This window comes from Oncorhynchus keta, chromosome 19, assembly GCF_023373465.1.
Source record: "Oncorhynchus keta strain PuntledgeMale-10-30-2019 chromosome 19, Oket_V2, whole genome shotgun sequence".
Taxonomy (NCBI): domain Eukaryota; kingdom Metazoa; phylum Chordata; class Actinopteri; order Salmoniformes; family Salmonidae; genus Oncorhynchus; species Oncorhynchus keta.
Window position 1 is genome coordinate 72,538,710 of NC_068439.1, and position 16,513 is coordinate 72,555,222.

A 16,513-nucleotide genomic window follows, 5' to 3' on the forward strand; every position below is an offset into this window, starting at 1 on the left:
GGTACTGTATGCATTTGTTGTTGTTGTCACGTGTACCCTCTCCTGTCTCTAGGTCACCAGGCTGCTCATTATGGTGGACACCTGTCACCATCATTACGCGCATCAGCACATAACGAGACTCACCTGGACTCCATCACCTCCTTGATTACCTGGCCTATATGGTTCCTTCCCAGGCGTCAATGTTTTTGTGCCAGTGTCATGTCTGTGTTTGTTGTTTTGTATTATGTTTTCATTTATTAAATTATTCACTCCCTGAAATTGCTTCCCGACGCCCAGCGCGCACACATTGCAGTTGTTGCCTGTTTTGCATGTTATTTTGGCATTAATACGTGTCACATATCAGTTTGCAAACAATGCAAATGCAAACAATGTAAAAAATATCTTTGAGTTAATAAAGCCGCATACAAACAGTCTCTTTTTTGCTTTCTTGAGTAAGGCAGCTCCAAAATACAGGTGTTTAAGCCTAGCTCAGTGCTTTCTGTCGGTGGTGGGGCAACCAGCGGAAAATACAGAGCGTAAGGGTTGGTAATGTTCTCTAGTTGCGCCGTAATTGGCTCAGTGATCTGTCACTCATGGGGACACTACGTCAGTGCAAACTCTACAGGGGAGAGCTCAAAAATTCAAGCCCCTTGGGTGTTGCCATAGATTTACATTAGAAGTGCCCATCTAAGAAGCCTCAAGGTAATTGGCCACAGATAAAATTTCAAATCACGTTATATCCACTGTAGCTTTGATTGGACTGATCATGTCAACATAATACTGTCAAAATCTTAGCAAGCTAGACAAGCATTCATCGTTGTGAATCAAGTTGACAATCCACTGGCAAATTATTTTCAAACCTTGCCATATAAAGAAATTATAGATGAAATGTATCGATGCTCATCGGCCATTGGACAAACATTACACAACAAGTTGGAAATCTCAAATTCAAGAGTGGTTTGGAAGGAATCAGTGGCTAACTGCAAGCATTGCAAAGCAATTCAATGGAGATGATGTGTGGGCCAAGTTTGGGTTTAAGGGTCTCTTTTCCAAGCTTAAATGGAAAAATATTCACATGCAACACCATGGGCCAGAAAAGGTTGAATACATTGGCCATACTGTCAATCCAGCATGACTTCTTCCATGTTCAAGACAACTGAGAACTCTGAAAAAAACTAGCTCCGCTGGGAAAATCCTTTTTGAAAGGTCATCCAACTCAGAATTCCAAGTCAGGAACTTGGGCCTCTTTCTAGAGCTCCAACCTGAAGATCACTGACATCGTGATTTGACCTTGTTTTTTTCAGAGTTCACAGTTTTATTGAAAGCACTATACATCCAGAGAATGCCAGACTTTGATGACTAAGTTTGATTACAAAATTTGCCCACAAGGACCGTCATGCCACCTTCCTGTTCAAGTGAGCACAGCATAACAAGGTGAGTCCAACTAGGTCTTATATGCTGCTGCATAAATGATGTAATATGCCTGGGAGATATGTATATCGTAGCTAAGAAAGCAATACTAAGTGTATGTTGTGTAGTAAGCTGTTAGTAGCCCATGTGCCTTACCCTAATAATTGGGTCCCTTTCCCCCTTCATAACTTAGCCTACTGTTCTGACTTGCTGCTGCACATGTTTGAGTTTATTTCTTTTATTTGAGTTTGAGTTTATTTTTACAGGGACCGTGCACATTAATCAACGTTTCAGTAAAAGTGCCGGGTTTTAGCCAGCCGGCTCATTTTCAACCGCAGTCCCTGGGCAGGTTATTAAAAACAATTACAATATAGACAATAGCAACATAGGACAAGCAAGACATAGCATACAGACAGACAGAGCAACATAGAACAAAAAGCAGCAAGACAAAATTCATAAAAGCAACAAAGTGTTTCCACACCTCACAAGTTACAGACAACAGACATGGAAAGCGGCAACACACAGCTATGTAGCCTATAGCCTGTTTTAGAGATATGTCATCATTGAATATTGCAAGAGCTTTCATTGTCTGCTGTAAGAACAGCCCATGTTCTGAATTCTGTCGCTACACTTTTAAAAAGTGCTGAACAAATAGTTATATTGAGTACGTCCGCCTTGAGTACGTCCGCTCGCTCATTAATGTCTTAATAAAAATGACGGATTACCTCTTATCCATTCATCGTTCCTTTATGCTATAGTTTGTACATCTCAATTGTCAGTAGAAACCACATTAATTTTCTCTAAGCAGGTCAGCCATATCAGCTATGTTTTTTTAAAGCAGTAAATGAGGCTGAATGAACTGTTTCGCTGCCAGACAAGGCTCTGCTGATATCCAGGTGTAGTGGTGGTAAGGATTCACTCCATGGTGCTGAAAGTAAGCTCTGCTGTTGGGACAGCTTTATGTAGGTCCTAACAGTTTGTTGACACTGTTATAGTGCAATTAATGTATTGTTTAGTGTCGTGTTGTGGCTTTGCTAACATGCATACAAAAATGTTGAGTTTGTCCCACTAAGATTTACATGCTAATATCGCCATTGGTTGTTTTACAAGAGAGATAGAGCGAAATAGGCTTTGGCACGAGCGCATCTGCCAGCCTGGGAGTGAGCTGCGCATCAGTGTGTGAGTCATTTTTAGGACTATAATTTCCTCCTCATATTGTAGCCTACAATGTCTCCACCTAGGCCTAGGCTATAGATGGATTCAAAGATGCTGCCAAAGTCTCCAGTCATGTAAAATGACATAGAATTGCACGAAATTTGTTTATAAAAGGCAAACATTTTCCCGGATAATAGACTACAACAATGTTTTCCCGTGTGCAACTTCTGTAAGTGCTTTTATTCTACTGCTCTATGCCACAACGCAAATGCGATGATATGCATGCAATGCCTTCTGGTACCTCAGAACTCCCAGGTCAGCCAACTCTCGCGCTCACTTTTTGTTCTGGCACCTCCCAATCTACAAATTAAGCACTCGTATTAGCCATCGTTTTGGAAGGTTATGAGGTTGGCGGTTGCAAGCTTCATGATCACCAAAAGGTGGCGGCAGTGATGCATTATCTGAACGTGTAGAATTTTCCCTTGAGCGATGTTGAGTTGTGTAGCCTAAACAGTATACCACCTTCAAACTGAAGTTTAGCTGTCTTTATACATGTCCGAGGTAGTCTATTGTAATAATTACAGTGAGTAGTTATTGTACATAAATCGAATGTTGGCTAATTACAAATATCCTCTCAACATAATTACAAACGTCCAACTCTAGCTCTCCATACCTATTGTGGCGTCTATTTTCGATGTTTCCTCTGCCATTCGTGAGGGTGTTGTGGCAGTACTTGGTCGCGGTAGTCTTGTAATTTACTTTTTAATGGTACTACTCCAATACTGTACTTAACCCTGACTCAGCTGGCTGCACATGTTGTATAAGGATTAGGCTCAACGCTAACTTCGAGACGTCAACACTAAAAGAAGGCGGTTCTTCATTGAGCCCTACAAAATCCAAAGGCAAAAGAGACCAGACTATTTTCTCTCAAGTCTGCAAAAACGTTCTGTTACAAACCCCCCGGGAAAAACTTTCTGCAGAATGGAAATATCCAAAGCAGATGACCTTTCGACTGAGCAGGCAGCCAATTTACTAGGTTCACCTGGTCGAGACAATCAGATGAGACAGAGTGGACAGGTCCATAAAAAGAGGTCGAAGAACCGCATGGTAATCGTTGCGGTGAGTGGAATTACTGTAACTTTTCGGGCTGGGTAGGCTATGGTAAAACTAGGATCAAGTGTACCTGCGCTGTCTGCACTCTTGGTGATGTTATATGGCATGATGATACAATATAACCTAGCCAAACTTTAAAGCCAATTACCAGCATGCATAGCCTACATTTCAATTCATTTGTGGGCATGTTATCTTTTGGATGGCACCCATTCAATGATTCGTTCATAGGCTATTGCAAGCGAACATGTGTTTATGTTATCGAATTTGATAGGCTATTGAATTACATAAAGGAGCAATGACATTGTTTATAAACAGTTGAGTAGGCTAAAACGATCTTTTATTTTGGGTTCTGATTGGGTAAGACAGTTAAACTAAGCTGATGAGGTATTTTTACATTGTATTTCTTTTAAACGTTATTTTACCAGGTAAGTTGACTGAGAACATGTTTTTATTTACAGCAACAACCTAGGGAATAGTTACAGGGGAGAGAGGGTGAATGAGCCAACTGGAAGTTGTGGATGATTAGGTGGCCATGACGGTATGAGGGCCAGGACACCGGGGTTAACACCCCTACTCTTATGATTAAGTGTCATTTAATCTTAAGTGACACAGAGAGTCAGGACACCCGTTTAACGTCCCATCCAAAAGATGGCACCCTAAACAGGGCAATGTCCCATATCACTGCCCTGGGGCAATGATGTTCAATCATTAATGGCGATATAGTAGCAATCCTCCATATATGAGCCACGTTACAATTCTCACCTAGCGGATTAATCCGATTGGCACGATTCGTAGGGTGTTTGCATTTCACACCAGGGACCTGGGTTTACTTCCTTGCCCGGCTGTTTTACTACAGTGGTGTCAGAAGTGAGATGGCGGCCATGAGGCCATCAGAACGCACTACAGGACATGTGAGGGGGCCATGCTAGGTCAAAGCACAAGGACCTGCCTTCCCATTTGGAGGGGCCGTTTAGCGATCCTCACCAATTCCCACCAAGCCAGTTAACCTCTTTCGTGTGACGGGTAGGGTGTCTGCCAGCGACCTGAGTTTACTTGCCTGTGCCAGCCATTGACGTTGTGGTTGTCTGAACTTGCAATTACTATATCCTTACGTTACAGCGCAATGTCTCAACAATCAGCTTGCGTGCACTTGGACAATATGTCCTGTCAGACATGAGTCAACTCTCTTCAGGAATCATTCTGCAAACATCGGTTTAGAGTTGTGAAATATTACAACAGATGGCAATATTAGAGCTTGTTGCCATACAGGCTGGTCTCATAGACTAGACATAACATAGTAAACATAATGCCGGGACACTCAACTTAGTATGATATGTTACATTTGGTATGGTTGCATAAGATTACTTAAGGCAAAAACATAAGGAGGGGAGGGTTGGTTGGTCTGAGTGGATGGGCAGGTGTATAACGTGACCGACCGCCTAGCAACCCGAAGGTTGCTTGTTTGAAACTCATCACGGGGACCTTAGCTAATTAACTTTGCAAATACTTACTACTGTTTAGTTACTTTGCAACAACTTAGCATGTTAGCTAACCCTTCACCTAACCTTAACCCTTTTAGCTAACCCTTTACCCCAAATCCTAACCGTAACCCCTAGAGCTAGCTAACATTAGCCACCTAGCTAACATTAGCCACAACAAATTGGAATTTGTAACTGTATCATACATTTGCAAATTCAGAACATATTGTACATTTTGCAAATTTGTAATGTACGTTTTGCAAATTTTGAACATAATGTACATTTTGCTAATTCGTAACATGTCATATGAAAGGGATGATCGACATCCGCAAATGAATACATATCATACGACACCAGTCAACGGTTTGGTCATTCTAGGGTTTTTCTTTATTTCTACTATTTTCTACATTGTAGAATAATAGTGAAGACATCACAACTGTGAAATAACACATATGGAATCATGTCATAGCCAAAAATGTGTTAACAAACCAAAATATATTTTATGTTTGAGATTTTTCAAAGTAGCCACCCTTTGCCTTGATGACAGCTTTGCACACTTGGCATTCTCTCAACTAGCTTCATGCTTTCCCAACAGTCTTGAAGGAGTTTCCACATATGCTGAGCACTTTTTGGCTGCTTTTATTTCATTCTGCGGTCCAACTCATCCCAAACCATCTCAATTGGGTTGAGGTCAGGTGATTGTGGAGGCCTGGTCATCTGATGCAGCACTCCATCACTCTCCTTCTTGGTCAAATGGCCCTTACACAGCCTGGAGGTGTGTTTAGTAGGGATGTACAATATATCGGCGAACATATCGGAATCGGCCAATATTAGCTAAAAATGCCAACATCGGTATCAGCCCGATGTCTAGTTTAACGCCAATGTTAAAATATCGATGTCAAAGCTGCCATGCATACCTATATAACGTAATGACGCCACGTAAAATGTTGCAACACAGCATCCCTAATCTAGCCAACAATGTTTGCTGTGTGGATTGAGCAGTCAACAAGTCAAACAGTCATTTGAAGGAGTAAGAACATTTCAGCAAGACGACTCAAAAGCAAAATCCATTAAAACCAAGATAATGGAATGCATTGCCCTTGACAATCAACCGTTCTCTGTCATGGGTGATGTTGGCTTTCGCCGACTGGTCGAGCACCGGTACACACTATCAAGTGCGCTATTTTTCAGATGTTGCCCTACCGGAGTTACACAGTAGTAGCGTCACTGCTATTAGCTTCACGACATACATACTATGGAACGCCGTTTGGGTCTTTGCGTATCAAAACATATATAGTAGCATTGTCAAAGCTGTACAAAGAAGTCTGTAAACACCAGCCACGAACAATGTGTTTTCAATACCGCGTTGGTAATAAAGTATAATTTGTTCGACCGCAACTTCAGGGGTAGCTAGCTTTAGCTTGGTACCAAGCTAGCACCAATACAACCAGCGTGAAAACAATGACCAGTAGAAACTGCAGTCATTTTCATTATTCTCAGCAATGATTTAGGAATCCTTGAATCCAAGTATTGTTGTTCGCCTATTGAAATTAAACTTCAGTTCATGAAAATAAACTCAGCAAAATAAGAAATGTCCTCTCACTGTAAACTGCGTTTATTTTCAAACTTAACATGTGTAAATATTTGTATGAACATAACAACATTCAGCAACTGAAACAAACTGAACAAGTTCCACAGACATGTGACTAACAGAATTTGAATAATGTGTCCCTGAACAAAGGGAGGGTCAAAATCAAAAGTAACAGTCCGTATCTGGTGTGGCCACCAGCTGCATTAAGTACTGCAGTGCATCTCCTCATGGACTGCACCAGATTTGCCAGTTCTTGCTGTGAGATGTTACCCCACTCTTCCATCAAGGCACCTGCAAGTTCCTGGACATTTCTGGGGGGAATGGCCCTAGCCCTCCGCGCCAACAGGTCCCAGATGTGCTCAATGAGATTGAGATCCGGGTTCTTCGCTGGCCATGGCAGAACGGACATTCTTGTCTTGCAGGAAATCACACACACAACGAGTAGTATGGCTGGTGGCATTGTCATACTGGAGGGTCATGTCAGGATGAGCTTGCAGGAAGGGTACCACATGAGGGAGGAAGATATCTTTCCTGTAACGCACAGCTTTGAGATTGCCTGCAATGACAACAAGCTCAGTCCGATGATGCTGTGACACACTGCCTCCAGACCATGACAGATCCACACTGATCCTCAACACTGGAGCCTTCAAGGGTGTGTGCTCAGTCCCCTCCTGTACTCCCTGTTCACCCACGACTGCATGGCCAGGCACGACTCCAACACCATCATTAAGTTTGCAGACGACAAAACAGTGGTAGGCCTGATCACTGACAACGACGACACAGTCTATAGTGAGGAGGTCAGAGACCTGGCCGGGTGGTGCCAGAATAATAACCTATCCCTCAACGTAACCAAGGCTAAGGAGATGATTGTGGACTACAGGAAAAGGAGGACCGAGCACGCCCCCATTCTCATTGACGAGGCTGTTATGAAGAGGGCATGACAGCCTATTCCCCCTCAGGAAACTAAAAGGATTTGGCATGGGTCCTGAGATCCTCAAAAGGTTCTACAGCTGCAACATTGAGAGCATCACTGCCTGGTACGGCAATTGCTCGGCCTCTGACCGCAAGGCACTACCGAGGGTAGTGCATACGGCCCAGTACATCACTGAGGCTAAGCTGCCTGCCATCCAGGACCTCTACACCAGGCGGTGTCAGAGGAAGGCCCTAAAAATTGTCTAAGACCCCAGCCACCCCAGTCATAGACTGTTCTCTCTACTACCGCATGGCAAGTGGTATCAGAGTGCCAAGTTTAGGACAAAAAGGCTTCAACAGTTTTTACCCCCAAGCCATGTTCGTCCTGTCTCCCTGTAGCGCTGTCTTAGGCATACTTCTCTGTTTATCATGTATGCATAGTCACTTTAACCATACATTCATATACATACTACCTCAATTGGTCTGACCAACCAGTGCTCCCGAGCAATCTACATTGTGTCCCACCACCCGCAAACCCCTCTTTTACGCTACTGCTACTCTCTGTTTATCATGTATGCATAGTCACTTTAACCATACATTCATATACATACTACCTCAATTGGTCTGACCAACCAGTGCTCCCGAGCAATCTACATTGTGTCCCACCACCCGCAAACCCCTCTTTTACGCTACTGCTACTCTCTGTTCATCATATATGCATAGTCACTTTAACCATACATTCATATACATACTACCTCAATCAGCCTGACTAACCGGTGTCTGTATGTAGCCTCGCTACTGTATATAGGCTGTTTACTGACCTAATTGTTCATCTAATACTTTTTTTGCACTATTGGTTAGAGCCTGTAAGTAAGCCTTTCACTGTAAGGTCTACCTGTTGTATTCGGCGCACGTGACAAATAAACTTTGATTTGATCCTCCACCTCTAAATCAATCCCGCTCCAGAGTACAGGCCTCGATGATAAAAGCGAATCCGACCATCACCCATGGTGAGACAAAACCGCGACTCGGAGGGTGAAGAGCAATTTTTGTCAGTCCCGTCTGATCCAGCGATGGTGGGTTTGTGCCCATAGGAGACGTTGTTGCCGGTGATGTCTGGGGAGGACCTGCCTTACAATAGGCCTACAAGCCCTCAGTCCAGCCTCTCTCAGCTTATTGCGGACAGTCTGAGCACTGGTGGGGGGATTGTACGTTCGTGGTGTAACTCGAGCTGTTGTTGCCATCCTGTACCTGTCCCGCAGGTGTGATGTTCGGATGTACCGGTCCTGTGCAGGTGTTGTTACACGTGGTCTGCCACTGCGAGGACGATCAGCTGTTCGTCCTGTCTCCCTGTAGCCCTGTCTTAGGCATCTCACAGTACAGACGTTGCAATTTTTTGCCCTGGCCACATCTGCAGTCCTCATGCCTCCTTGCAGAATGCCTAAGGCACGTTCACGCAGATGAGCAGGGTCCTTGGGCATTTTTCTTTTGGTGTTTTTCAGTCAGTAGAAAGGCTTCTTTAGTATCCTAAGTTTTCATAACTCACCTTAGTAGCCTACCGTCTGTAAGCTGTTAGTGTCTAACGACCATTCCACAGGTGCATGTTCATTAATTGTTTATGGTTCAGTGAACAAGTATGGGAAACAGTGTTTATACCCTTTACAATGAAGACCTGTGAAGTTATTTGGATTTCTACAAATTATCTTTGAAAGACAGGGTCCTGAAAAAGGGACGTATCTTTTTTTGCTGAGTTTAAATAGCTAGCCAGCTACTTAACCCTGTTGCCCAAATCCAACGTTATAAGCAACCAGCTAGCTTCATCTGGCTAGTGAGGCTCGACCGGACCGGGTTATGTATTATGTAACTTGCAGTCCCATTCAGATCCTGATTGGTCAACAAGCTTATGACACGTCAAATAGGCTTTATTTGACATTCAAGGACCCAAACGGCGTTCCATATCCTGGTTGAGAATGAAATGAACAATGAAACAGCACAGCAAGTAAGTGAAATAAATAGTTTTTGATTACGTTTTACTGGTAATGGGGACGTGTAAATGCCAACAAAATAATTTTTTGATCAGTGTGTGTAACCTTTTTTTAAAACTAGGCAGGTTAGTTAAGAACAAATTCTTATTTACAATGACTACTTCCCCGGCCAATCCCGGACAACGCTGTGCCAAATGTGCGCCTCCCCATGGGACTCCCAATCACGGCCGGATGTGATAGAGCCTGGGTTCGAACCAGGGACTAGTGACGCCTCTTGCACTGAGATGCAGTGCCTTAGATCGCTGCGTCCTTGTGTGTGTTAACTATTTAACTGTACTAGAATGCTTAAAAGGCCGCATTTTTTTTAAATATTGGTTAAATGACACCAATGAGAAGAAGAGACTTGCTTGGGCCAAGAAACACGAGCAATGGATGTTACACTTGTGGAAATCTGTCCATTGGTTTGATAACTCTAATGAACTTATCCTCTGCAGCAGAGGTAACTCTGGGTCTTCCTTTCCTGTGGCAGTCCTCATGAGATCCAGTTTCATTATAGCATTTGATGGTTTTTGCGACTGCACTTGAAGAAACTTTAAAAGTTCTTGAAATTTTCCGGATTGAATGACCATGTCTTAAAATAATGATGGACTGTCATTTCTCTTTGCTTATTTGAGCTGTTCTTACCATAATATGGACTTGGCCTTTTACCGAATAGGGCTACCTTCTGTATACCACAACACAATTGATTGGCTCAAATGCATTAAGAAGGAAAGAAATTCTATAAATGTACTTTTAACAAGACACACCTGTTAATTGAAATGCACAATCCCATATGTTATTTCACAGTTTGTCTTCTATTATTCTACAATGTAGAAAAAAGAGAAAAAAAACCTTGAATGTATTGGATTTACATACAGAATAATAATACAAAAAGTCAACCAATAACAGGAATCCTTCATGATTACATGAAGCAAATTGACATTTTTGAGTAGTCTTGCTCAATTAACCTGGGGTTTGTATAGCTACTCCCAACATTTGGGTTGTGAGATGTGTATTTTGTTTAGTGTCCTGAGGCGCCTGCTGTAGGTTTCCATCAGACAGGGTGTTTACTTTCACTGGACCTCGATACTTTACCCTTGGACACCCAGGACACCAGCCAGGTTTCTCAAACACCACACACACTATTACGCACGTGTACACACACACTCTTGCAAACATAAACACATCTACACACACACATATATACATACTTGCACAATATTTCGTTCTAATATGGCTTTTCCAGTAAGCCATATGCGGCTTACGACATCACACATGTACAGCATATGATTCATGAAACAAAGTCTTCAGAGTTTTCAAAGCACTCCAAGATTAGGACCTGAGTTGTCTTTTATGCTCTTTACTACAGGTTCTTGGTTTTAACCCACAATGAGAACACGCCATACTGATTAGAGCCCAGTTCTAATCCTGACAGGTCCTGCTAGCCTCTAATGAGACTCTTGACTCTCTTCAAGCCTTGATTATTAAACTTCTGTATATCCCTCCCTTTTAACATGGCTGACTCAGTTGAAACTTAAAACCACTGAGAACCACAGTCTTTGAACCGCCCACTAATTAAACATGTGGCCAGCCGTGCACCCTTCCATGGCCAGAAGAGCCAGTCGGAGCAGACCACCAGGCAGCCTGGAGGAGGGGAGTTGTCTTACGACCAGCATTTACTTCTCAGTTAGAGGGCCAACACCCAGATGTGGAGAATTACTGACATTTTATTTGTACCCAGAAGAGAGGTATACATTTGAATGGGAAAGATTAAAGTGTCATACGACACATTTTTAAGAAGATTAATTTGGGTATGGTCTTTAGTATTTCATTTATTGTTTTGGTTGATTATTATTCTAGGATGTGTCTATTTAAAAAAATAAAATAAGTTTGGTTTCTTTTGATTATAAACGACTAGATGTTTTCCTCATACACAAGTTACAATAATATTTCTCAAGGTCACAGCAGGAAAGACTACTGCCAAACGTCTCATCATTTTTCTGACACAATACTTTTCTGTGGTATGCGATGTCACTTTGCAGTCTCGATTTACTGGCCTTACTAACAGTGAAAGTGATTTAAAATCCCATGTACACAATATAAAAAAGCCACAAAACAATCCCCAGAAGATTGAATACTGGGATAAAGCAGAGAAAGAAGTACTCTGGTTTAACCAGAGTGAGTGCTACGTAGCGTCACAATAGGGATAATATTTTGATCGGATGAGAAGAGATCCAAGATGGTTTTTCAGGACTCAATGCTTTCATAACATTATATACCCATGATATGTACTGTGCTGGCCTCATACCTATCCAACATACAGTGCATTTGGAAACTAATTCAGACCCCTTTTTCCACATTTTGTTATGTTACAGCCTTATCCTAAAATTGATTAGGAAAATATTCATTTAATTAATCTACACACAATACCCTACATTGGCAAAGGGAAAACTGATTTAAAAACAGAAATACCTTATTTACATATGTATTCAGATGCTTTGCTTGAGACTTGAAATGGAGCTCTGGTGCATCCTGTTTCCATTGATCATCATCCTTGAGATGTTTCTACAACTTGATTGGAGTCCACCTGTAGTGAATTCAATTGATTGGACATGATTTGGAAAGGCACACACCTGTCTATGTAAGGTCCCACAGTTTACAGTGCATGTCACAGCAAAAACCAAGCCATGAGGTCAAAGGAATTGTCCGTAGAGCTCAGAGACAGGATTGTGTCGAGGCACATATTTGGGAAGGGTACCAAAATAATTCTGCTGCCTTGAAGGTCCCCAAGAACACAGTGGCCTCCATCATTCTTAAATGAAAGTTTGGACTGTTCGTAGAGCTGACCACCAGGCCAAACTGAGCAATCGGCGGGAGAAGGGCATTGGTTAGGGAGGTGACCAAGAACCCGATGGTCACTCTGACAGAGCTCCAGAGTTCCTCTGTGGAGATGGGAGAACCTTCCAGAAGTCCAACCATTTCTGCAGCACTCCACCAATCAGGCCTTTATGGTAGAGTAGCTAGACGGAAGCCATTCCTCAGTAAAAGGCACATGACAGCCCGCTTGGAGTTTGCTAAAAAGCAACTAAAGGACTCTCAGCCCATGAGAAACAAGATTCTCTGGTCTGATGAAACCAAGATTGAACTCTTTGGCCTGAATGCCAAGCATCACATCTAGCAGCATCCCTACGGTGAAGCATGGTGGTGGCAGCATGGTGGCAGCATCATGCTGTGGGGATGTTTTTAAGCGGCATGGACTGGGAGACTAGTCAGGATCGAGGGAAAGTTGAACAGAGTACAGCGAGATTGATGATGAACACTCCTGAATGCTCTGGAGCAGGTTATGGTTCACTCTACCTTGGGAGCACCATTCACATAACCTCCGCCGTGACCATGGCCTATGGACATGTTGCACCATTAAGTCAATGTTTTTACCTTGTCGTTATGGATTATCATAGTCTTCATCAGACATGTAATCAGGCATAGGAAAGATCTGGTAAATAGGGTTCTGAGGTGTCTCCTTCAGGGGTCAGTAATGACACGGCAAGAAATGTCAACAGCTTAGCTGCACAGTTTAACACAAATTATTTTTTATTTAACCTTTTTATTTAACTAGGCAAGTCAGTTAAGAACAAATTCTTATTTACAGTGGCGGCTAAACCCGGACGGCGCTGGGCCGATTGTGCGCCGCCCTATGGGACTCCCAATCACGTCCAGATGTGATACAGCCTGCAATCGAACCAGGGACTGTAGTAATGCCTCTTGCACTGAGATGCAGTGCATTAGACAGTTATACGTATTTATTGAAAAAACACATTTCCAAGACATAAATCAATCAAATAAACATTGTAGTTCCCATAACACCAAATAAGAACTGAACCCTTCAAAACGGATTCCAATCGTTGTCTGGTTGGTGTTAGTTTGCGAGATCACTGCTGAGCTCTTTCAGATGTTCCACTACAATAGTCAAGTTATCCTCACCCAGGATATGAATGTACAGCAATGGTCACCTGTAATTTTGGATAAGGCTAAATTAATTACAGGCATGGTTGACCACACCCTATTTCCCGGCACTCATCCTTCTGGCGTGTCTTCATGTTCTTCTTCAGATAGTGTTTCAGTTCGTCCTCCCGAATGGCACATGTTCACTGTCCTTTACAGTCTTATGTATTGTCCATTTTCCTACCAGTACACCAGCAGCATGAAGGAAGTTGACAGGATCTCTCTCCATGCTCACTCTACGTGGACTCATGTCGCACAGCGTGAGAGAAAAATACATGAGAGAAAAGGCAGTTGATGGCTTTGACTGGATGCTGTGTACAGGTTGCTGGCTCGGACTCAAGTCTCACGGTAGCAGTGGTGCAGGACCATACTGAATGCCATTGTCGCCATTGCTTCAGACGGTTGAGGTTCTGACTGTTCTTGGTCAAATTATATAACAATTTCATGTATCTAGATGGAATCTGTAGTCACTTTCGTCATAACCTCGAGAGGCCTGACCAGAACAGCAGTTTAGTTTAGGGCATTTCTGATTCAGAAAATCCAGACAAATGATTTACTGTATGACAAATGATAACTCCTAGCAATATTCTGAATACAAATTTCTAAAACAAATGTCAAAGAGAATAAAAAATACACAGTTTAAACCATTTTTCCCCAAATTGGATGAGCTGCACTACCTGAGTCACTTGTGTGGGTTGTAGACTCCGTCTCATGCTTACCACTAGAGTGAAAGCACCGCCAGCATTCAAAAGTGACCAAAACATCAGCCAGGAAGCATAGGAACTGAGAAGTGGTCTGTGGTCACCACCTGCAGAACCACTCCTTTATTGGGGGTGTCTTGCTAATTGCCTATAATTTCCACCTGTTGTCTATTCCATTTGCACAACAGCATGTGAATTGTATTGTCAATCAGTCTTGCTTCCTAAGTGGACAGTTTGATTTCACAGAAGTGTGATTGACTTGGAGTTACATTGTGTTGTTTAAGTGTTCCCTTTATTTTTTGAGCGAAATTATATATATATACATACATACATACATACATACTTTTGCTAAAAATTATAACCGTTTTTTGCTTTGTCATCATGGGGTATTGTGTGTAGATTGATGGGGGAAAAAAATGAATCCATTTTTAGAGAAGGTTGTAATGTAACAAAATATGGAAAAAGTCAAAGGGTCTGAATACTTTCCGAATGCACTGTAGGTACTGGAACCGTGCTGGAAAGATAATTTGACAATAAAATATCCAAGCCAGCACTGTATGGTTTGAGTCGGCAGAATACTGTGAAAATGGTAATAGTGGACTATACAGGATACAAGATGCTAAATGTATCTCTTTTCCTTTCCAGATGTTTTACTTGTAGGAACCTTTTCCTGCTTCTGCGTTTCTTCCTCTGAGTTCTAGGCCAGGGTTACTGTGAAGCACTTTGTGATAACTGCTGATATAAAAGGACTTTAGAAATATATTTGATTGCTTGGACTCCTACACTTGGGGAATTTTATCATATTTTTTATCTCGTCTCACCAATAGGTACTGTTGCTCTGCTTGCTGATGATCACTGTCATCGTGGTCGTATTTGCCTTGAAGCAGCGCTGCGATGTTAAAGGTACGGTTTAGTTAACAATGAGCCATCTCTGTCTACGGACCTTTTTTGTGCTTGGCAGCTGTGCAAAACTGACCATTTGTAAACACAGAAACAAACCCCGCCATTGTCTTTATGAACTCGCCCACTGAATAGACGCTTTTCAGTAAAAATAGAAATCCTGTTCAAGTCTAATTTAATGCATTGAATGTCCAGTTTAAATGGTTCAATATTTTATTTTGAGAAAAGGCAAAAAAACAGCTACGGGTCAGCATTAACATCCATGTTAAGCACAGCATTCATTGTGTTTTCATCCAGAACTAACCAATCATATGTACTTTTCCCTGCTTTTTGTAATCTGTCAAATGTTCCCAATTATTCTGAGGAATGTAAATAACATTCTGAGTAATATAAATGTAATTCTGTGTAACAAGTCACATTCTGAATAACAAATGACATTCTGATTAGCGTAGTTGACATCCTGAGTAACACAATGACATATTTTCCTCATCCCCTGTAGTGACAAGCTGTAAAAACAGGTGTGTGACGGGCAGCAGGGACAAGTCTGCATCGTGCCACTGTGACCTGTCCTGTGAGAAAGAGGGAAACTGCTGTCTGGATTACACTGAGGTGTGCGTGGAGCCTGGTAAGTCCCTAGACTACCTCAAGTGTTACTGCAACACTACACTACCAGAGGTATGTAGAGCAGGAGAGAATGGGCCAGGTTACCCACCAGCTACCCACCATCTATTAGCCCATAATGACAAAGGAAAAAACGGAAATATCGCATTTACATAAGTATTCAGACCTCAGTACTTTGTTGAAGCACCTTTGGCAGCAACTACAGCCTTGAGTCTTCTTCTGTATGACGCTACAAGCTCGACACACCTGTATTTGGGGAGTTTCTCCCATTCTTCTCTGCTGATCCTCTCAAGCTCTGTCAGGTTGGATGGGGAGTGTCGCTGCACAGCTATTTTCAGGTCTCTCCAGAGATGCTCGATTGGGTTCAAGCCCGGGCTCTGGCTGGGACACTGAAGGACGTTCAGAGACTTGTCCCGAAGCCACTCCTGCATTGTCTTGGGTGTGTGCTTAGGGTCGCTGTCCTGTTAGAAGGTGAACCTTCGCTCCCAGTCTGAGGTCCTGGACGCTCTGGAGCAGGTTTTTATCAAGGATCTCTCTCCAATTTGCTCCGTTCATCTTTCCCTCGATCTTGACTTGTCTCCCAGTCCCTGCCGTTGAAAAACATCCCCACAGCATGATGCTGCCACC

At 42.5% G+C, this 16,513-nt stretch overlaps 1 protein-coding gene across 1 annotated transcript in view; it reads left to right on the plus strand.

Annotated features, from left to right (window-relative positions):
- The first annotated feature begins 3,059 nt into the window (after positions 1-3,059).
- The window catches only part of enpp1 (ectonucleotide pyrophosphatase/phosphodiesterase 1), a 40,383-nt gene continuing 26,929 nt past the window's right edge, over positions 3,060-16,513 (plus strand). The window contains exons 1-3 of the mRNA XM_035757563.2: positions 3,060-3,663; positions 15,193-15,268; positions 15,765-15,890. Of these exons, the coding sequence (XP_035613456.1) occupies positions 3,526-3,663; positions 15,193-15,268; positions 15,765-15,890 (340 nt within the window). The 5' untranslated portion in view covers positions 3,060-3,525. The remainder of the gene's footprint in view (positions 3,664-15,192; positions 15,269-15,764; positions 15,891-16,513) is intronic.